Source organism: Chanodichthys erythropterus, chromosome 24 (genome assembly GCF_024489055.1).
Source record: "Chanodichthys erythropterus isolate Z2021 chromosome 24, ASM2448905v1, whole genome shotgun sequence".
Classification (NCBI taxonomy): Eukaryota; Metazoa; Chordata; class Actinopteri; order Cypriniformes; family Xenocyprididae; genus Chanodichthys; species Chanodichthys erythropterus.
Genome location: NC_090244.1, coordinates 20,247,648 through 20,271,632, shown reverse-complemented (window position 1 = coordinate 20,271,632; position 23,985 = coordinate 20,247,648). Strand labels below are relative to the sequence as shown.

At 36.8% G+C, this 23,985-nt stretch overlaps 2 protein-coding genes across 7 annotated transcripts in view; one reads left to right on the top strand and one right to left on the bottom strand.

The window, feature by feature from the left end:
• The window catches only part of atp8b4 (ATPase phospholipid transporting 8B4), a 42,290-nt gene extending 38,581 nt beyond the window's left edge, over nt 1–3,709 (bottom strand). For 3 of the 4 annotated variants that reach the window (XM_067378960.1, XM_067378964.1, XM_067378965.1), the window contains exons 1-2: nt 3,597–3,709; nt 1,712–1,779 (exon numbers count right to left, since the gene is read on the bottom strand). In XM_067378960.1, coding sequence (XP_067235061.1) covers nt 1,712–1,779; nt 3,597–3,616 — 88 coding nt within the window. In that variant the 5' untranslated portion in view covers nt 3,617–3,709. The remainder of the gene's footprint in view (nt 1–1,711; nt 1,780–3,596) is intronic. The other variant, XM_067378961.1, reaches the window with a different exon arrangement.
• A 5,204-nt stretch (nt 3,710–8,913) lies between these two features.
• sqor (sulfide quinone oxidoreductase) lies at nt 8,914–23,524 on the top strand. Of its 3 annotated transcripts, XM_067379740.1 has the most exons (11): nt 8,928–9,073; nt 9,652–9,701; nt 13,888–14,116; nt 16,937–17,107; nt 17,498–17,551; nt 17,992–18,186; nt 19,055–19,264; nt 19,352–19,535; nt 19,823–19,890; nt 22,382–22,560; nt 22,668–23,520. In XM_067379740.1, the coding sequence occupies exons 3-11, from the start codon at nt 13,901–13,903 to the stop codon at nt 22,723–22,725; spliced, it is 1,335 nt and encodes a 444-aa protein (XP_067235841.1). In that variant the 5' UTR covers nt 8,928–9,073; nt 9,652–9,701; nt 13,888–13,900; the 3' UTR covers nt 22,726–23,520. The 3 variants fall into 3 exon arrangements, with proteins under 3 accessions (XP_067235840.1, XP_067235842.1, XP_067235841.1); XM_067379739.1 differs by lacking the exon at nt 9,652–9,701 and having other exon boundaries at nt 8,914–9,073; nt 22,668–23,181; XM_067379741.1 differs by lacking the exons at nt 9,652–9,701; nt 19,055–19,264 and having other exon boundaries at nt 8,914–9,073; nt 22,668–23,524.
• Nucleotides 23,525–23,985: the final 461 nt, after the last annotated feature.

The following is a 23,985-nucleotide window of genomic DNA, read 5'->3' as shown; positions in this document are numbered from 1 at the left end:
TGGTTTAGTGTATCTATCTTTTATAAATATGACAAAACTAAAGACTTTTCGGAGATATGAAGGATGCATTGTTACTCTATGGGCCCTATTTTAACGATCTGAAACGCAAATGTCAAAGCGCGAAGCGCAAGTAACTTTGTGGGCGGGTCTCGGCGCTGTTGCTATTTTCCCGGCGGGATAAATGGCTCTTGCGCCCGGCGCAAATCTAAAATGGGTTGGTCTGAAGTAGCTTCTTTACTCATAGGTGTGGTTTGGGCGTAACGTGAAATAAACCAATCAGAGCGTCATCCAACATTCCCTTTAAAAGCAGGTGCGCAAGTTTCATTATGGATTGCTATTATTATGGTGTATTTACCAGGCGCACGCCAGGAGCGGTTCACAGCCGAGGAGACTGATGTTCTTGTAAGAGCAGTGAAAGACAGAGAAGTTGTGTTGTATGGGGATGGGAGAAACCCACCCAAAATAGCGTCGGTTAAACAGGTTTTTTCACATCTTCGTGGCACACCACAATGATTTCCGTCATCTCATGTGTTATTTTTTTAGTGTAACATATGATTTGCAAAAATAACTGTTGCATCTGTGTAGATTACATGAGCAAAGTGTATGCGCGTTGTGCAGGCTATACATTATGGTCAAGCATGCGCCCTTAAAATAGCATAATGAACAACGCGCCGCTGACTTTAGACTAGGTTTTTTCTGGTCAGTGGCGCAATTGTTTAATGGAACAGCAAAATAGCACCAGGGATTGTTTGCGCCGGAACACGCCTCCTTTTTTGCGCTGAACCGCCCAGGGAGCGCAAGTTCATTCACTAGTTTAGCGACGTGCTTCTGTGGAGGGAAAAGCGCGCTTTGCGCGGGTGCAAAATAGGAATGACACATGCGTCGGTGTACAAAGTCAATTGCGCTGGGTGCAAGATAGGGCCCTATATGTACTCAAGATTAACATGAGATTTGGGAGAAACTGTTTTTTTAGTTTTTCTAGTTTTATGTGTACTTTTTAAATAATGTATTTTTTTGTGTGTTTTTTTTCTTCCAAATTACAGTGATGAGCATGAGATTTTTTTTTTGCATTATGGTAATTAACTTGATTGTCTTGAAAATAATGTCACAATGTCTTTGAATATATATATATATATATATATATATATATATATATATATATATATATATATATATATATATATATATTCAAACCAAAAATTATTCAGACATATTTTTGTTATATTTTACTAGTGGGTGCAGTGGACTACCAGTAAAAAGTGTTATCTATAATTAATATATATAATATTATTATATATTACATATAACCATAATATAATTAACATTAATAATTAACATATTATTTTTTCTGACAGTTTAACTCTGAGATCTTGTCATATTTTATTACCATTCTTTTAACTATAGTGAATAAACTGCATTAATAAATGAAATGTTCAAGGTGTCTGAATAAATTTTGGTTTGTGTGTATATATATATGATAAAACAGATAAGTTACTGTATCATCAATGAACAATTATATTGTATATTTTGCAAACATTTCTCTACAGGAACAACACATAAAAATTAATTTATATTCACTGAACACTTTAAGACATTTGTAATGACTTGAATACACTCAACATTTCTAAACATGAATGCCAGTATGAGTTTATGTTTTTACATATGTAAGATTTGTTCATGTACTTTGTTTTTCTTCAGCAACTCTACTAACCAATGCGAACATCCTTCTTCCAAACTGCCATAACACCAGGCCATCTCCAACGGGTCCTAAGGGTTTCTCTGAAAAACATGAAGCCCGCGTGAGTCAAACTACATTTCGGCTTGTAGTTTTCCTTGTAGAAACAATCAATGTTAAATTTGCTTGTTTGAAGATCACATTAAGTGATTTTAAACAAAGAGTGGCATCCCAAACAAAACACTTTCCTATAAAGCCATACTGTAATCCATATACAATGAGCTTTGTTTATAGAAAACATAGCAGCTGATCAGCTAGCGTCACACACACTCTAGGGTGTATTTGTCTTTTACAGTAGCACACATTTCTCGCTGTTTTTAATGTCTGACGCACACAGCGCATCTTCCCCCACATCGTCCTAATGAGAACCCAGAGGAGCCGCAGCCAGGAAACCCGTCAGGTCTCTGGGAACACACGCTCTCCACCGGGAACACTGCAGGGTTGCTGAAGCTGCCTGCAGTAAACACAGGTGATCCCGGGAAGAGCTGCAAGGCTGCAGTGGCCTGCCATATGCTGGCTTTGCGTGACAAAGTGATAGAAAAGGCTTTTATAGGTGGGACACTATACTGAACGTAGCTGTGACAGATCGTAAGCTTCCCTTTTTTGGTGTGAAAATAAACGTAACGTGGAAAACCCCAGCACTGAACACTTCGGATGTCTTCCTTATTTAAAACACCTGATACTGTATATCATCAGCTCATTAATTACAGCTCCAAGATCTGAACTGTAATAAGAAAGACTTCCGAAATGTGCCCTGTTTTTACTCCAGGATTACTGTTTTCCGAGGAAGTCAAAGCAGGAGAGGCACCTGACATACTGACCCAACATTTCTATATCCAATATAAAAGTGACTGTAGACTCTCATATATTGACAATCATATCCTCTATCAATAAATCTGCAAGGGAATGAAAGTATGGAATATAGTATTAGAAAATACTATGGAATTTACCAAAATTATATAGGCTAACATGGATCCAAATCCAAATATGGTGATAACGAAACAAATAATATCAAGAATAATAACAATTTTAACTAAATTAATTGTTATGATATACACAAGTATTATATTTTAATTAATATTAAAAATAATTATTATTATATAATTAAACATTACTAGTGTATTATTTTAAATAATATAAAAATGTTCCATAAGTGTATTATGCTATATGAGTATGATATATTTAAAAAAATAAATATAATATATAGTTATGCATCAAAAACATATTACAATAGATTTGATTAAAATAAATAATATATATGTGTGGATATATATATATATATATATATATATATATAAAACAAATTTTGAATAATAATAATTATTATTAATTTAAGCATCCCCCACATAATGCATTTGACATATTCTAAATACAATTTAAATGAATTAAATTCGATATTAGATGTTACATGTATCCAATTTATTTAACATTTATCAAAAATATTTGTAATATTTTATTTTTATTTTAGAATATATTTAATCATAATAAACTGTGAGAAAACACTTTCTATTACCATTATTCAATGCCCAGATTGTCGAATCAGCCAGACCCGAGGTAAACGATCTCATCTGTAACCTCAGTTGTACCTTACAGCTCAATAATGGAAACCCTAGTCAATTAGTCAACCTTAAGTGGCACACCGATGTACAATAAGACCGATGATTATAATAAACGGACATGTTATATATAATATTTGCTACAGAACGCAATAATAAGCCGATATTACCTCAGTGAATGACACGCGCAACCGTCAGAATGTCATATATGCTGTAACGCTCATAACTGCGGTGTATAAGTACACCTCATTCACCAGCACTATATCATCATCCACAACATACAATGTAAAACATACAGCGCTTACCGAGAACATGCTCCATCCATTCATTTATGGCTCAGCTACGGAGGCAGGGTGGAGTAAATCGTCCATAATAAGTCCTCAGATCCAAATCAGCCTCCTGCTCTCTCGCGCTCGAGCTCTCTCAACCGTACGCGCGCGCACGCTTCATTTAGCGGAAGGTTACTTGACCAAAACATGTAAACAAGCCGTGAAGAAATATAAATGATGTTTTTATTAAAGAAGCAGACAACTTCTAATAGACGTTATTTCAGTTATTGATGCAGTATTCGAATCACATGCTCATTATTGACAGTTATTGTGAATACTGACATATTGTTTGTGTATTATCACAATGACTGCACACTACTTTAAAATTAAAGCAAAACCCCAAACACCAGTGTATAGACAGCAATGTGTACGTAATTTACATATATATAAAAAAGAAATGTAGCTATCCAATAATGATTAACGGTAGTTATATTACAGTATGGTGAAATCAAATCTAAGCTAAATATTTTTGGTAGCATATAAAAACATGCTAATTTGCTACTTGTATATTTTACTGTATGTAACCATCTATATTGTTAACCGATACAGCCTACTTCTGTTCCCAAGGCTTACAAGTGTGGAAAATACTATATAATTACTATATAATTTAATAGTAAATACTATAATTTTTGAACCATACTTCAGTAAATAGTAGTAGACTATAGTATGAAGATAAACTGTTATAAACAAATATGTTAGTTTTTACTACAGTAAACTGTAGTGTATTGTAGTATAGGCTAATATAACCTACAGTCCTGTTGAAAAAACAACATATGCTGTGTAGCGTTTCCCAAAAGCATTGTAAGCCCAAGTTGATCGTAGCTCCATTGGTTTCAATGGAGCTACGATCAACTTAAGCTTACAATGCTTTTGGGAAACTCTGCCTGGTTAGTTTTGAAGCATGGAAGCTGGTTTGAGCTGGTTTGCTGGTCCTAAGCTGGTTATGAGCTGGAGCTAGTTGCTTAGACCTTAGGACCAGAACTTGACCAGCTTAAACCAGCTCATGACCAGCTAAGGACCAGCATAAACCAGATCAAACCAGTAAGGACCAGCATAAACCAGCTCATGATCAGCTAAGGATGAGCATAAACCAGCTAAGGACCAGCATAAACCAGCTCAAACCAGCTCATGATCAGCTAAGGATGAGCATAAATCAGCTCAAACCAGCTAAGGACCAGCATAAACCAGCTCATACCAGCTAAGGACCAGCATAAACCAGCTCAAACCAGCTCTTGATCAGCTAAGGACAAGCAGAAACCAGCTCAAACCAGCTAAGGACCAGCATAAACCAGCTCATGATCAGCTAAGGACAAACATAAACCAGCTCAAACCAGCTCGTGATCAGCTAAGGACAAGCATAAACCAGCTCAAACCAGCTCATGATCAGCTAAGGACCAGCATAAACCAGCTCAAACCAGCTTATGATCAGCTAAGGACAAGCATAAACCAGCTCATGATCAGCTAAGGACCAGCATAAACCAGCTCATGATCAGCTAAGGACTAGCATAAACCAGCTCAAACCAGCTTATGATCAGCTAAGAACAAGCATAAACCAGCTCATGATCAGCTAAGGACCAGCATAAACCAGCTCAAAGCAGCTTATGATCAGCTAAGGACAAGCATAAACCAGCTCATGGTCAGCTAAGGACCAGCATAAACCAGCTCAAACCAGCTCATGATCAGCTAAGGACGAGCATAAACCAGCTCAAACCAGCTTATGATCAGCTAAGAACAAGCATAAACCAGCTCAAACCAGCTCATGATCAGCTAAGGACCAGCATAAACCAGCTCAAAAGAGGTTATGATCAGCTAAGGACAAGCATAAACCAGCTCATGATCAGCTCATGATCAGCTAAGGACCAGCATAAACCAGCTCAAACCAGCTCATGATCAGCTAAGGACGAGCATAAACCAGCTCAAACCAGCTAAGGACCAGCATAAACCAGCTCATGATCAGCTCATGATCAGCTAAGGACCAGCATAAACCAGCTCAAACCAGCTCATGATCAGCTAAGGACGAGCATAAACCAGCTCAAACCAGCTAAGGACCAGCATAAACCAGCTCATGATCAGCTAAGGACAAACATAAACCAGCTCAAATCAGCTCATGATTAGCTAAGGACCAGCATAAACCAGTTCATGACCAGTTAAGGACCAGCACAAACCAGCTCAAACCATCTTATGATCAGCTAAGGACAAGCATAAACCAGCTCATGATCAGCTAAGGACCAGCATAAACCAGTTCATGACCAGTTAAGGACCAGCACAAACCAGCTCAAACCATCTTATGATCAGCTAAGGACAAGCATAAACCAGCTCATGATCAGCTAAGGACCAGCATAAACCAGCTCATGATCAGCTAAGGACGAGCATAAACCAGCTCAAACCAGCTTATGATCAGCTAAAGACAAGCATAAACCAACTCAAACCAGCTTATGATCAGCTAAAGACAAGCATAAACCAGCTCAAACCAGCTTATGATCAGCTAAAGACAAGCATAAACCAGCTCAAACCAGCTCATGATCAGCTAAAGACAAGCATAAAACAGCTCAAACCAGCTTATGATCAGCTAAAGACAAGCATAAACCAGCTCAAACCAGCTTATGATCAGCTAAGGACAAGCTTAAACCAGCTCAAACCAGCTCATGATCAGCTAAGGACAAGCATAAACCAGCTCAAACCAGCTTATGATCAGCTAAGGACAAGCTTAAACCAGCTCAAACCAGCTCATGATCAGCTAAGGACGAGCATAAACCAGCTCAAACCAGCTTATGATCAGCTAAGGACGAGCATAAACCAGCTCAAACCAGCTTATGATCAGCTAAGGATGAGTATAAACCAGCTCAAACCAGCTAAGGACGAGCATAAACCAGCTCATGATCAGCTAAGGACCAGCATAAACCAGCTCATGATCAGCTAAGGACAAACATAAACCAGCTCAAACCAGCTCATGATCAGCTAAGGACCAGCATAAACCAGCTCATGATCAGCTAAGGACCAGCATAAACCAGCTCGTGATCAGCTAAGGACCAGCATAAACCAGCTCATGATCAGCTAAGGACAAACATAAACCAGCTCAAACCAGCTCATGATCAGCTAAGGACCAGCATAAACCAGCTCATGATCAGCTAAGGACAAACATAAACCAGCTCATGATCAGCTCATGATCAGCTAAGGACCAGCATAAACCAGCTCAAACCAGCTCATGATCAGCTAAGGACGAGCATAAACCAGCTCAAACCAGCTAAGGACCAGCATAAACCAGCTCATGATCAGCTAAGGACCAGCATAAACCAGCTCATGATCAGCTCATGATCAGCTAAGGACCAGCATAAACCAGCTCAAACCAGCTCATGATCAGCTAAGGACGAGCATAAACCAGCTCAAACCAGCTAAGGACCAGCATAAACCAGCTCATGATCAGCTAAGGACAAACATAAACCAGCTCAAATCAGCTCATGATTAGCTAAGGACCAGCATAAACCAGTTCATGACCAGTTAAGGACCAGCACAAACCAGCTCAAACCATCTTATGATCAGCTAAGGACAAGCATAAACCAGCTCATGATCAGCTAAGGACCAGCATAAACCAGTTCATGACCAGTTAAGGACCAGCACAAACCAGCTCAAACCATCTTATGATCAGCTAAGGACAAGCATAAACCAGCTCATGATCAGCTAAGGACCAGCATAAACCAGCTCATGATCAGCTAAGGACGAGCATAAACCAGCTCAAACCAGCTTATGATCAGCTAAAGACAAGCATAAACCAGCTCAAACCAGCTTATGATCAGCTAAAGACAAGCATAAACCAGCTCAAACCAGCTTATGATCAGCTAAAGACAAGCATAAACCAGCTCAAACCAGCTCATGATCAGCTAAAGACAAGCATAAAACAGCTCAAACCAGCTCATGATCAGCTAAGGACAAGCATAAACCAGCTCAAACCAGCTTATGATCAGCTAAGGACAAGCTTAAACCAGCTCAAACCAGCTCATGATCAGCTAAGGACGAGCATAAACCAGCTCAAACCAGCTTATGATCAGCTAAGGACGAGCATAAACCAGCTCAAACCAGCTTATGATCAGCTAAGGATGAGTATAAACCAGCTCAAACCAGCTAAGGACGAGCATAAACCAGCTCATGATCAGCTAAGGACCAGCATAAACCAGCTCATGATCAGCTAAGGACAAACATAAACCAGCTCAAACCAGCTCATGATCAGCTAAGGACCAGCATAAACCAGCTCATGATCAGCTAAGGACCAGCATAAACCAGCTCAAACCAGCTCATGACCAGTTAAGGACAAGCATAAACCAGCTCATGATCAGCTAAGGACCAGCATAAACCAGCTCATGACCAGTTAAGGACCAGCATAAACCAGCTCATGATCAGCTGGACCAGCATAAACCATCTCAAACCAGCTCATGATCAGCTAAGGACGAGCGTAAACCAGCTCAAACCAGCTAAGGACCAGCATTAACCAGCTCAAACCAGCTCATGATCAGCTAAGGACGAGCATAAATTAGCTCAAACCAGATAAGGACCAGCATAAACCAGCTCATGATCAGCTAAGGATGAGCAGAAACCAGCCCAAATATGATAAGGACCAGCATAAAACAGCTCAAACCAGTTAAGGACCAGCATAAACCAGCTCAAACCAGCTCATGATCAGCTAGGGATGAGCATAAACCAGCTCAAACCAGATAAGGACCAGCATAAACCAGCTCAAACCAGCTTCCATAATTCAAAACATAACCAGCATATGCTGTTTCAACAGTACAGTATTGGGTAAAGTAGGCCTAATTAATTTGTTTATATTACTAGTTGTTAGGCTATATTACCACACCAACTATATAATTAGCACAACAAATTAATTCAAGACTTTACTATAGTTCAAAACACTATAGTATTTATCTAATATAAATTACTATAGCAATTTTTAATGTTATCCAGGGATTTTCAAAACTTTTTAGGTTATCTGTGTAAAAACAGAACTTGTATGGAGATATCATAGCCTAAAGTGTAATAACAAATCATTTCATTTATCTGAGCTAAAATCAATTAGTATGTTTAAAGTGAGATTATATTGGTGTTCAGTTTAATGAGTACTGTAATTCAGTCAGTGATTATGTAACGTTTGATAATAATGCAGCAGCTTTGATGGAAATGCAGTGGCGACATCTTCTGGATGATTACGGCGGTATGAACTTTCGTTTGCTCCAGGTGTACGTGCGTGAAAAGTTCTTACGTACCGTAAACCGGACATAGATTGGCCGCTATAAAATAATTTATGACAGACACAGATTACATCATGACGCAGCGTCACTGACTGTCGAATAATAAAGTCCATACGTCAAACTGAGCTGAACCAAGAAAACAAGCCGCAGAGAAACTGTATCATTGACACCTGCAAAAGCTACAGTTCTGTCATAGACATCGCTTTGACTCTGGTAAGACCTTCTTTCATTTGAGTTCAATGTTTGATATGTGTCAGAAATAATGATTTACTATTATGTCGTATATAAGAATGTATTGCATTGTTATATCGTGTACACAAACAGCTCTTTGTTTGAAATTTGACTACGCATGTAGGCTTTACAGCTGACTGAAATGTAAAAATAATGCTCGCAGACGTCTAACCTCTGTAGTCAGCATATATATCTTGTATTTTCATGCTTAAATGTTATTGATGGGAATTGAAAAGGGTGTGAACTGTCAGTGATAGTGGAATGTCCTTCATAACCACCAAGCTAGACTGTAAACTGTACAATGCAAAAAAGAAAAATGATTACACACAATGATGTCCAAAATGCATAGGAAGGCTGCTCACCAGGTTTTGCGACATAAAAAATGCTGTCTAGGTAGACTGCAAGATGCAATGTAGGCAGCCTAATAGTTTTTGAGCCTCTTCCACATAAAATGCCAGGTATCATGACTCAGCTTTAGTGTAACTGTCATGTGTGTTGGGTAGGGATGATATAAATATGTTTTTGACTGTGAAAAAATACTGCTGTGTTTCATCAAACAGACGTGAGGACTTTCTTTCTGCACTTAAAAGACAGCTTTGAAAATAAAAAGGCAAGTAGATGCATGCAGGATCTCTAAATGTAGCCTACTATTTTCATTCTTTACATTTTTAAAGAATTAAGTACAGTTGAAATTTTACGTTATTACAAGATTACACAATAGTCTTAGATGATTTTTGGGAACGCACTACAAACTTTTGAGAACCTGTCAGCACAACCTAACTAGTTTTAAGGCATTTGAACTGTTATGTATGTAATGACGTGATTATGAGATCTGTTTAATGTATGGAGCTCTGGATTTAAATATTCTCAGCAGAAACTAATGTTTTGTGTGAAAAAGATATTGGATTAAAACAAACTGTTCACATTGACCTATTTCCACTGGTCACAAAAATTTAGAAAATATATATTTAAAATAGGGCTGTCAAACGATTAATCACAATTAATCGCATACAAAATAAAAGTTTGAGTTTGCCTAATATATGCGGGTGTACTGTGTGTAATTATTTTGTATATATAAATACAAACACATCCATGTATATATTTGAGAAATATTTACAAGTATATGTATTTATTTATACTTTTATATAATTTATATTATATATAAATAAATTTTTTGTACATAAATAACATATTTCTCTTAAATATATACATTAATTTGTGTGTATTTATATGTACATATTATTTACACACATTACTCACACATATATTATGCAAAATCAAACTTTTATTTTGTATGTGATTAATCGCGATTAGACAGCCCTAATTTAAAATGTTTAAAAAAACATTTTTTTTTGTTCATCTTGGTTCATATTTGCTCATCTGTGTTTGTTTTGATTGATACAAATGGTCTAAGAGAAAAATCAGCAACTGTGGTTGACCAAATAAGTTACCTAACTGTGGTTACCCAGCCAAAGTCTGGTCTGCCATTTATAACCATGACCTCCTAAGTTATATATATATAGAAAATCCCCCATCACCCTCCAGCAGATCTATCGCCAAAACATATGTACTTCTGCAGCTCCGAAGAGCCATAGGAACCGTGTGTATGCTAGCTATGTGTGCCTAGCGCATTAGTTTTGAGTATGAGAAATGCGGAATATGCTTAGTCTTGGCGGACTAGATCTGCCTACAAATTATTCCCCCCAAGCACATCTAGCCATTAGACATGTGGGCTGCCATGAGGTGCATATAAGGCGGGTAAAGCATCTCGCAGTGTAGCCCTATGTGAAATAGTGTACCCCCTTTTTAAAGGGTGTGCCTGGTGACTTACCAATGTGGTGTTAGCTACATATGTGCCTGCATACCAGTGTTTGGATGCCACTAAACTAAATATTTTGGGCCATAAGGCTTAGCTCTAGTGGCCTATTAGACTGGGTGTGCCTGGGCTACCACGCCTAAAGGCTTAACTCTAGTGGCCTATGACTATGTGTGTCTGGGCCAAAAGGGCTCAGACATAACCAATTAGAATGCACCTTATGTGTGGCTTTAACAAATGGTAACATGTTGCAGGCTAATAGAGATGAGAAAAGAAACTCCCCACAACCACCTAAGCAAATAAATAGTATAATGATTTAGCATAATTTGATAATTGTCATGGTCAAACCCTTTATACTCCTATTGTAAAAGTGAAGTCATTCGGACAAATGGAAAAATAATGAGCGTGACTCTAACACTCATTCAGCTGAGCCCGAAACACACATTGGTACATGAAAACATCTGTCTTGAAAAGTGTTGTTGGAAGTTGAGCAAATAAGGTGAGCCCCGGTTAAAGGATTAGTTCACTTTCAAATAAAAATTTCCTGATAATTTACTCACCCCCATGTCATCCAAGATGTTCATGACTTTTCTTCAGTCCAAAAGAAATTAAGGTTTTTGATGAAAAAATTCCAGGATTATTCTTCTTATAGTGGACTTCTTTGCACATGCTTCTGCTTTCTGTATTCTTCAAAAAGCTTATGCTGTATGTCCTACACATTCCCTATTCTACTTAAGGAAAAAATGAAACTGGCGCTGCGTTCGTTCTGTACGTAGAATAGGGACATACAGCGTAAGCTTTTTTGAAGAATATGGAAAGCGGAAGCATGTGCAATGCAAACATTTGTTTATATTAAAGGGATAGTTCACCCAAAAATGAAAATTTTGATGTTTATCTGCTTACCCCCAGTGCATGTCAGAGCGCGATCAGACATCACTAACCGATGCTGAACGGAGTTGGACATAGTGGTGATATAAATACTGTTCTGTTTCTCTCACAAACCGATCGTTTCGTGTCTTAGGACATTAATGTGTCGTCACGAGCCGCAGGGTTTCATTTGGATTTGTCTAAGCAACATTTATTCACTCTTATAGATGAAGTTCCCATCAACCGCCATTATTTGACTGACAGAGGGCAGCGGTTGCAGTTAAAAATCATCATTTGTGATCGACTGAAGAAAAAAAGTCATCTACATCTTGGATGCACTGGGGGTAAACAGATAAACATAAAATTTTCATTTTTGGGTGAACTATCCCTTTAAGCATATACATTAAAAAAAAATTTCGAAAATGACTGATCGTTTCGCTAGATAAGACCCTTATTCCTCGTCTGCTATCGTTTAAAGCCCTTTGAAGCTGTACTGAAACTGTTTCAATCGTTTGGAGGCCATTAAAAGTCCACTGTAAGGAGAATAATCCTGGAATGTTTTCATCAAAAACCTTAATTTCTTTTTGACTGAAAAAAGAAGGACATGAACATCTTTGATGACATGGGGGTGAGTAAATTATCGGGAAAATTTTATTTGAAAGTAAACTAATCCTTTAAATGGCAATATGTTTTCTCATGTCCACTATGCTTAGTTGCAGCGATGGCTTGCTGCTGTATAAAAATACGTATCGCTGCTGCTGTATGTTTGTATTTTACTCCTACATCAAGTGCAAGACTGTAAACACCCTTCTGAGACAAATAAGGCATAGCTGATGTTTCATAGAATAAAAGAAAAGGTTTATGTTTAGACATGAATGCCCAGCCCGGTTCCAGAATCTGGAAATTTCCTCTGTGTGGGACCCAGGAATAGACTTCTGTCCTCTGTAGTGGACATTATATTTTAGTGATTTTCTCTGACATCATACATGTCACAGTTTTAAGTCTGGATGTCCTGTAAAGAGCACATTCAGGGCTTTGCAGAGATACCAGATTTTTAGAGGTTTCGCCATTACAACAACAACTTTTTGGTCTTTAATTATGACTGAAAATGAAAATAAGAGTGCTAATGGAAATATGATAATATTTTGTGATTAAATTAAAAATGTATTTAAATCGGATTAATTTTCAAATTGTTTATTATAAATCAACATCTCAGGAAAATGTTATGGGGTTTCAAATCAAAATATGACTTTCTGTTATGAAACAGAACATTGATTTCATACATGTCCACTGTAGAGGACACCAGGACTTAAATCATGTTTATCAGGCATTTTAGGAGATACAACAAGTGAATAGGGAAAGAAATTATATGTCAATATTCCTATTAATTATTAGATATTATTATGAAAATGTTGCCAATTATTGCTCCCATTATTACACTTCTTTTTTCATTGCATGTTGCTCCAAGAATACATTAATATGCAAATTAGATACAGTGTATAGATACATTGTATTGAATGGGAAAATTGATGTATTGCCATTTTACCCTCATATTGCACAAAGTAAAATGGTATATCAATTAATTCCATTATATGTTTCATAACATAGTTGAGAATCATCTTTATACATAGTTTGGTTAAAAACAATATTGAAGCCTAAAAATTGATTGGTGATTAAAAAAAAATCCCATTGTTTTTGCCTATAAATGTCATTTCATGTCATTTTATTTTTTAAACAACTTAGTCCTGGTGTCCACTACAGAGGACATATCATAACTTATGAATAAAATATAATTTTTAAAAAATGTTAATTTTTCATTTGTTTCTTATGCTCTAAACAATATAATGACGTGAAAAAAATGCTAAATAAAAAAAAAATAAAAAATGTTGGGTCTCAGGAGGTTAAGCAGAGAGAGTGATTTCAGACAGATAAACATGGCCACTGCTCAGAATCATTAGCATGGATCATGGATGTTGTGTGTGTGGGTGTAGCCTATATATTATTATAAAAATTAGTTTTTCAACATAAATGTATCTATATGCATTTTCTTTACATTGTGCTCGTTGAAACTTTTTGGCTGTAACTTATTTATGTCCCTCCTCTGTTTTCTTAGACAAGTGCCAATCATGGCAGGCATTCTACACCCACAGCTGCTGCTGTCCAGGCAGTACTGCAGAGTTTTCTCTGTCGTGAGCTCAAAGATTCACACCAGCTCTGGGCTGGCTAATAAAGACCACTACAAAGTTCTCGTGCTTGGTGGAGGGAGCGGTGGCATAGCGATGGCAGCTCGCCTGAAAAGAAAGGTTGGCGCGGAAAACGTGGCCATCGTGGAGCCTAGTGAGGTATAATGCAGCACAGCATTTTTAGTTGAACTGCGCCTTTAAGAGACCCCCATGTCTTGTGGCGTCACGTACGTCACATACTGGGATTCAGGTTTGACAAGTGTACATGTGCAGTACCGTTCAAAAGCTTCGGGGTCTGTAAGACATTTTTTTGTTTTGTTTTGAAAGAAATTAATACTTTTATTCAGCAACAACACATTAAATTGATCAAAAGTGAAAGTAAAGGCATTTATAATGTTAAAACATTGATTTCTATTTCAAATAAATGCTGTCCTTTTAAACTTTCTGCTAAAAATCCTGAAAAAAGTATCACATTTTCCTCAAATATATTAAGCAGCACAACTATTTTTAACATTAATAATAATAATAATAATAAATTAAATTAAAGCTATTAAAGCTGCTGTCCATAACTTTTTTTGTTGAAAAATGATCCAAAATCAATTTGAGCAAGTACATATCCAGCCAGTGTTCAAAACGATCTCCTTATCTTATCTCGATTCACTAAGCTTGTAATAATGTTTTATAATAAGAGCGACCTGGTGGATTTCCACAGGAAATTTGAGTATGCAGCAGTTCGTCTTTGCGTCATTACTTCACGTCTGTAAACAGAAAAGGAGTCCAGGCTAGTCAGCTTCATCATGTGAGGATGCTGCTTGTAGCAGATCATTTATAGCCTTTTCTCACAGCAGCTGAAATAATTAAACGTCAATCTGAATCTTACAATCATCAGTGACAACTGAACAAAAGTGGCAGAAATGTTACTTGTTCAGATGACATTTTCTAGTAAAAATTCTTGTATTGGTCATACTTTCAAGTACAGTATCCGCACTGGTGCGGTGACTGGCAACATACGTTAGATTCACTGAGTTGTGAAAAATCATAAATAGTAATTATTTAATGGTTTATCACTTTCGATCAGTAGGTGGCACTGTGACCAAACTGATGTGTTATTGTCAGAGAAAGGTGACAATTGCACATGCAAAGTTTGGTATCAATATGCCGAAGCATTGCAGAGATACAGCTTCAGAGTCGTTCAAATTTGTTCATGCATTATTCGAAAATGGTTTCATCTATTGACACAAAATCCATAACTTGTTTGCCAGCATGGTGTGAAGATGATACGATTCGAATTTGGTGAAAAATAGTACAAAAAATTAGGTTTTAAAAGAAAATCAAAATGGCGGACAGGAATTTTTTGGACGTTTTTATAACTTTTGACCACAAGGTGGCACTGCTCCAAAGATTTGTGAGTACCTTCAGTGAGCACATTTACATGCACACCAGTAAGCTGATAGCTACCAAATATCAGCTTATTGAAATAACCAGTCTTCCCGTTTACATGCAAACCAGTAAACTGACAACGTACTGTAAGTAAACTGCGCTTACATAACATTATTAATAAATCAGGTTATTTCCCTGTAGTGACGTCAAAATAATTGTTTAAATCTGCACTAAGAATCCGTTTCTGTCACATATCACACATGCGCACTTCAATAAGCCGACAAAAAGCAGGTTAATGTGTTTCATGCCACGCGAAATCAGGGTAACAGCCAAAAAACGACCTGTTCCAACCGGTTTATGCTTAAGCTGTTTATGACCTTACTCTGATAAAAGAAAACAGGTTACCGCATTTACATGACCACGTTCATTGTCGGCTTATTAAGAATAATCAGCTTAAGAATGTGCATGTAAACACACTCAGTGCATGGTGCCGAAGACACATGCTAAATTTCGGAACGATATGCCAATGAGTTCATAAAATATAGCATTTTTACAAAAATAAATAAATAAAAAATCAATATGGCCAATGCCCAAAAATCTAAAGAGACCAGTTTTGTGATTTTTGGCCAAACCGTTCAGAAATTCTAAGCAAAAAATGCCCATTTTCATATGCCCTTTCTTCTGACCACTAGGTGGCGTTGCGTCGAAACTGTGCAGGTAGACTCAGGTCATGGTTGTTATAAGACACACCAAGATTGATCAGAATAGGCGTAAGTGTTGCGGAGATATAGCCTCACGTCCACTTTGGTGCGCTCTTCGTCAAATTTGTTTGTGCGTTATTTGAGAACGGTTTAATGAACTTGATTGTTGGCATGGTCTGAAGATGACCTGGTTCAATTTTCATAAAAATCAGAGCAATGGCCCAGGAGAAGTTCTACATTTTCATGACAGAAAATGCAATCGAATCGTCTTGAGCCATGGAATCAAAGGAACAAATTTTGTTTCTAGCCCTTACAGTACAGATGTTATTAGCATAAATGTGAGTGCAACTTTTGACAGTTGGTGGCGCTAGAGGCTTTGAGTTAGAGACTCCAAATTTGCTATGGTGGCAGTTCAGACTGTCCTCTATCTATGCACCAAATTTCATAACTTTCCTGCAAGTGGTTTTATTGGCTACCATAGACATCCAGCGTGGAAGAAGACAAATAATAAGAACGCCAACGATTACAATAATGATAAAAGTTTCTTCAGCATCAAATCAGCATATTAGACTGATTTCTGAAGGATCATGTGACACTGAAGACTGGAGTAATGATGCTGAACATTCAGCTTTGATCACAGGAATAAATTACATTTTAAAATGTATTCAAATAGAAAACAGTTCTATTAAAGTGTAATAATATTTCACAATATTACTGTATGTTTGATCAAATAAATGCAGCCTTGGCGAGCATAAGAGACTTCTTTCAAAAACATAAAAAAAAAAATCTTACCAACCCCAAATTTTTTAACTTTAAGAGGCTCATTATTTATTATCAAAACCTTTGTGCCGTTTCCTCAATACTCATTTAATGACATTTAATGTACTTTTGACTCCAGATGCATTACTATCAGCCTATATGGACGTTAGTTGGTGCAGGGGCTAAAACGGTTGCTTCCTCTGGACGGTCAACAGCGAGTGTGATACCATCAGGGGTGACGTGGGTCAAGTCCAAAGTGGCAGAATTTGACCCTGAGAACAACACTGTCCAAACAGACTCTGGGAAGAAGGTATGGAACACTATTTGAGTTGATAGTTACTCTATTTTAACGTGTCTCAGAGTATCATGTGTCAGAGCTGTGCTTTTCTTCATAGGATTAGAATAGAAAAGGGTCTTTTTGACAAGTGCAAGCTTTGAAAACTGAGGATTTTTATGGCGTCATTGTGATCCTGCATAAGATTACATTGCACATTTTATTGAACCCTGAAGGTGTGTCATTATAAAATAGTCAGAGTAGATATGAAGTGTGATATGATGTAACATGAACATGTTGCAAAACCTAAATCAATGTCATATTACCATTGTTAAATTGAAGATAATTTAGAATGTTCACTTAAATCAAACTAAACCTAGCTTTAGTATTTATAGTAATAATACATAACTGTTTTTCTTCTCTCAGATTTCCTATGATTATCTGATTGTAGCTCTTGGGCTTGAGCTGCACTATGAAAAGGTATGTTATGAATGTCATTCATATAGACTCAATTGCTAGTTTTCCATTTTCATATGCATGATGTGAAACCTTTACTGAATCGAGTGCTTGTTTTGATTGAGAGGAAGCATTCTTGGATCTTGTAGTTAATTATTAACACAGATTGGGTGTGGTGTCATTGCCACATCAGACCAGAGGAATCTTAATGTCATGTTAATTACATTTATTTGTGTGTCAGGCTTGATATCAAAGTTCAAGTACAGTTTCAGCCTTTGTTCTATGTTTGGATGTTTTTGGTCATGACTTGACTCTGTATATGCAAAGAAATATAAAACTGTACCTGTTTTCACAGTGTGAAACATGGAACAAGAGAACTCTGGATTAATAAACTCTGGGTTAAAAATATTAGGATTTTCTTCTCAAAGCAATCAATCCAATTGATTTCCTTTTGCTTATTACAGATCAAGGGCCTGCCAGAAGGGTTTGAACATCCCAAAATCGGTTCAAACTACTCTGTGGAAACAGTGGAAAAGACCTGGAATGCCTTGAGAAACTTTAAGGAGGGCAATGCTTTGTTCACATTTCCAAACACTCCGGTCAAATGTGCAGGAGCTCCTCAGAAAATCATGTATCTCTCGGATTCCTTCCTGAGAAAGGTTTATTTCTTGATCTACTCATTGTGTTGTAAATCCCATTGTATGTTAATCATCACCTTTTATTAATACAATTACAGAAATATCACGCTATTACTATATTTTTAGACTTGTATCGTGGTAATACCACATTTGTGGGGAATATTTCATGGTAACACCATGGATTTTGGACATGTACCATGGTAATACCATGTTTTGGGCCACATATCATGGTAACACCATGCATTTTGGTACATGTATCATGGCAATACCATGTTCTTTGGGCATGAATAATGATAATAACATGTTTTTTGGGCATATATCATATAGTAACACCATGTATTTTGGACATGCAGCATGGTAATACCATGTTTTTGGGGGGCATATTATGGTAACACTATGTATTTTGGTACATTTATCTTGGGATACCATGTTTCGTGGACATGAGCAGGGGTAATACCATGTTTTGGGCCACATATGATGGTAATACTATGTATTTTTGACATGCATCATGGCAATACCATGTTCTGTGGATATGAATAAGGATAATAACATATTTTTTGGGCATATATCATATAGTAACATCATGTATTTTGGCATATGTATCATGGCAATACCACAAACAAACAAGGGTAATACCATGTTTTTTGGGGGGCATTGGTGACACCATGTATTTGACATGTACCATGGTAATACCATGTTTTTGGGCATGTATCATGGCAATACCATGTTTTCTATTATTCGCAGTAGCTTGGAAAGCCATGCAAATACCATGGTAAATGAATATGACTCAGTACCACAGTATTAACATTTAATACTACCACTGTACCGTGTATTTACAACTCCAAATGACCAATAATACTTAAAAAATTGACAACAATGTGTTTTTTAGACAGGAAAAAGGTCCAAAGCCAACATTATTTTCAACACCTCCTTACCAGTGCTGTTTGGGGTCAAGAAATATGCAGATGCCTTGTGGGAGATTGTGAAGAAACGGGACCTTAATGTAAACCTCAGGCACAACCTCATCGAGGTCAGGGCAGACAAACAGGAAGCTGTTTTTGAGAATCTGGACAAACCTGGGGAGACAGAGGTTTTCAAGGTAGCCATTGATACATTTGACAAAAAACATCTTCAATTGTGGTAGTTGTAGATTGAATGTGTCACATAGCCTTCATCTTGGTCATAGTATGAGATGATCCACGTTACCCCTCCGATGGGACCACCTGCAGTGCTCAAAGGCTCCTCATTGGATGACGCAGACGGCTGGCTGGATGTAAATAAGAACAACCTTCAGCATAAGACGTATGCCAATGTATTTGGCATTGGAGACTGCACCAATCTACCCACGTCCAAAACGGCGGCAGCAGTAGGTAAAACACCGAAAAACACTTTTCTTTAAATAAATGTTCTGGTTATACATGTTTTTTGTAATTATTGTGGTGGAAAAGTAGGAGATAATAAGTCCCTGCTCATTCAACCTTTTCTTCCTAATTATCAGTATTCATCTGACAGTTTCTAGAACCTGTTTTTCTCATTTTCCACCATTAATTAGTAGTTACTTGTGAGGTGATTTCCCATTCGTTCAGAGCCAATTTTCAGAATGAGAGAGTAGATAATGCTTGTTTCACTGAAATGAGATGACTTTAATCTTCTGCAGCTGCACAGTCTGCAGTACTCGACCGAACCATCAGCCGAATTCTGAAGAAACAAACACCGGATAAGTCAGTAAGTATGTTTAAGGATAAACATTAATGTGGTTTACCACTGTAGAAGCACTATACTGCTGGTGAAAAACTTTACTCTATTTCCTGTGTTTCCCAAATGTACACCACCAGGGGGCGCAGTGTTAACATAAACAATAACATAATCATACTGCATACTAGCTTTGAGCCTGACATGGATCCAATCCTATTATAGAGTGTACGGTGAAGATGTATTTTTGTCGCATGACTTCAATGTCACAACCATTAAGCTCTTTCAGTCTTTATTTAAAAACATTTTGCCCTAGAAGAGTTGAGTTAGAATAGTTTAAAAGAGCGCTATTATATACACAACAAGGCTCTGAATGCGGACTAGTGAGTCGATGAGTTTACCTGTTCGGCTGATGACATTTAATGTCCCGACAACCTCTGTAGTCCCATTTAGCTACTTTTACCCTTTAAAAAAGGAGTAAAAAAATCACAAGAGGGCATTACTGATGTACTTTATATCATTGAAAAAAGCTTGTGTTCAAAACAGACCTCATTTCAGGCATTTAACCAAAAGCCCATTAAAAAAAAACAAAAAAACATTGACTTAAGGATGATGGAACTAGAAGTGATAAAATGCTAAAACTTGTTTTTTGGCTACTGTAATGTCTAGTGAACTCAAAAACAAGGTAGTTCACAGTTACTAACAAAAATAAACGTACTAAAACTAACACAGAAACCAGAACACATGTGGCCTGTTGCACAAAGTCGGTTTCAGTTGCTACCCAGGTAAGTTCAAGATTAGTTTGAGGAAACTCTGGTTTTTCGGTTTTATTCTGAGTTAGTGATCACAAACCCAAACTCGACCAATCAGCTGTGAGTAAAGTGACATGCTTCTGATGCAATAAAGCCACTCCCCCTGTATCTCTCGCTCCAAATTAAATCAGTTTATAGTGAAAACATTTTAGATTCAAAATTGCTCAACATTTGCTGTTAATTGTTCATTATATTTATATTAAATACATTAAAATTATGAATAATTCATGACATATTCATATAATTAGGCCTATTATATTAATTGACAATATTAAACTTTGCTTTTAAATTAAAATAAATATAATACATGCATAATATATAAAGCTTTTAAACAGATTAAGCTTACATGTATTCTTTTGAGCTCTTTGTGAAACTATATTAATTATTTACGCGCTTTGCAAACTCTGGATTAAACCTGAGCTGACAGAAAAAAGTTTATACCGAGCGTTGTGCAACAGTTGATCCTGATCTAAACCAGGTTGGATTTATCTGGATGTTTCAACTCCAAACCTACTCTGAAACTCAGAGTTTGTTCAACTAGCTTCATGCAACAGGCCACAGGGAACAGAATTGAGCACACCAAACAAACATTCACGAAAGGACAAGACTCGACAAGGAATGCAGGAAACACTGGGGTTTAAATACTAGAGGGGTAATAGGCAAACAAGACACATCTGGGAATGATCACCGAACTAATCAACTAGAAAAACTACAAAGGACTACAAAAATGGCACACAGGACAGGAACAGGGTAAAATGCAAACTAAAAGTCCAATAAACAAAACACACGAAACACAAAACCAGGGAATATGTAACAGCTGTATGCTGCACTCTATTACTCTCTAACCCCTACTTTCCTTTTTGCCCTCTACTATCCTAAAATAAAACAAGGAAGGGGGGACAAAAATAAAATGATTAAAAATGATTTTGCTTGCTGCATCTAATTCTAACTAAAATTTCAATATAAAAATATTTTAATCCGGTTTTGTCATAATTAGACAAGGAGACAAAATAATTGTGGCTAATATTACTATTTGTCACAGACTGGAAAATTAGGTCCAGTGCATTGCATTGTGGGATAGAGTTATTTCACACAGGGTACTCAGTCACTGCATCCAAAATCGAATATTTCCTTACTATATAGTATGTGAAAAACAGCACGCCAAAAGAATAGTATGTCCGTGTTCAAAAACTTACTACTACTTCCGCCGATATTCTGAAGTGTGCATTCGATGGACACGGGAGGGGATTTATGAATGGAAGTAAATGGAAGTAGGTCACATGATGGTGATGAACATGGCGGATGTAGTACGTCCAGACTACATTCATACTACATAAAACATACTTTTTTTAGCGGTTGCCAAGTAAATGTAAATGAAGTACCTACTCAGTATGTGATTTTGGACGCAGGGAGTGTGTTTGGCAAATGTGTGGCTGCATTCTATGCATACTGAAAATATGCATACTACGCACATTATGCATGCCTATTACAGAAATAGCACAAGTAGTTTGGTGGTATATTGTTCCGAAAATGTCCATTTTCCTTATATAACTACACAAAAAAGTACATTCATATGTACATATATAATACATATATTCATAAATGTGTTGAATTACAGATATACTAATAATTCATCATTCAGAATAGCTAAATATTACTTAGTGCATAATAATTATTAATATTAAATGCTAATTGTTTTGTGCATGTTACAGTATAATGGCTACACCTCCTGCCCTCTGGTTACAAGCTACAACACAGTCATCTTGGCAGAATTTGATTATGACGGGCAGCCGCTGGAGACGTTCCCTGTGGACCAAAGTAAAGAGAGCAGGGTCATGTACCACATGAAAGCTGATGTCATGCCTCATTTGTATTGGCATGGACTTCTCAAGTGAGTACTCTTCACGTACTGATCACAACTTACCCTTTTGATTACAAACCTGATACAAGCATGACATTTTTTTCTCTTCCTTTTTTGTTTTTCTTCCTAAAATTAAGGGGAATTTGGGGAGGCCCAGGACCATACCGGACCATCATGCATTTGGGAATGAAATAGCACACACCTTTAAAGCAAACAGAGCAAAAATGTATTCTTTCTCATTATTAATACATTTCTGGTTGTTGGTGCTTAACATGCTCAAATGAATATCCAGAGATGCCTGCTTTAAAATATAGTTTGCTAGATTTGTAACATTTGTAATTAAAGTACTATAAAATAATTTTGGCCATGGCATAATCATCATAAAATAACATTCTATTTGTGAGTTGTCCATGAATAACTTTTTTATATAATTTAGAAGGCAATACATTTGTAGAATGTGAAAATAAAGAACAGATTCTTTATGAAGTCTGTATTTTTGACTCTTTATATGTTTAGATAGACAGACAGACAGACAGATAGATAGATAGATATAGATAGATAGATAAATAGATAGATAGATAGATAGATAGATAGATAGATAGATAGACAGATAGATAGACGGATAGATAGACGGATAGATAGACGGATAGATAGATAGATAGATAGATAGATAGATAGATAGATAGATAGATACAGACGGATTGATAGATAGATAGACAGACAGATAGATAGACGGATAGATAGATAGACAGACAGATAGATAGACGGATAGATAGATAGACAGACAGATAGATAGATACATAGATAGATACAGACGGATTGATAGATAGATAGACAGACAGACAGATAGATACATAGATATATACAGACGGATAGATAGATACATAGATAGACAGACAGACGGATAGATAGATAGATAGATAGATAGATAGATAGATAGATAGATAGATAGATAGATACAGACGGATAGATAGATAGATAGACAGACAGATAGATAGACGGATAGATAGATAGACAGACAGATAGATAGATACATAGATAGATACAGACGGATAGATAGATACATAGATAGACAGACAGACGGATAGATAGATAGATAGATAGATAGATAGATAGATAGATAGATAGATAGATACAGACGGATAGATAGATAGACAGACAGATAGATAGATAGATAGATAGATAGATAGATAGATAGATAGATAGATACAGACGGATAGATAGATACATAGATAGACAGACAGACGGATAGATAGATAGATAGATAGATAGATAGATAGATAGATAGATAGATAGATAGATAGATAGATAGATAGATACAGACGGATAGATAGATAGATAGACAGACAGATAGATAGACGGATAGATAGATAGACAGACAGATAGATAGATACATAGATAGATACAGACGGATTGATAGATAGATAGACAGACAGACAGATAGATACATAGATA

Bases quoted from the DNA above. Each gene is read 5' to 3' on its own strand.
- sqor (XM_067379740.1), top strand. From the start codon at position 13,901: ATGGCAGGCATTCTACACCCACAGCTGCTGCTGTCCAGGCAGTACTGC. The intron at 14,117-16,936 runs GTATAATGCAGC...TTTTGACTCCAG, and splicing joins CCATCGTGGAGCCTAGTGAG to ATGCATTACTATCAGCCTAT. The intron at 22,561-22,667 runs GTGAGTACTCTT...CCTAAAATTAAG, and splicing joins TATTGGCATGGACTTCTCAA to GGGAATTTGGGGAGGCCCAG.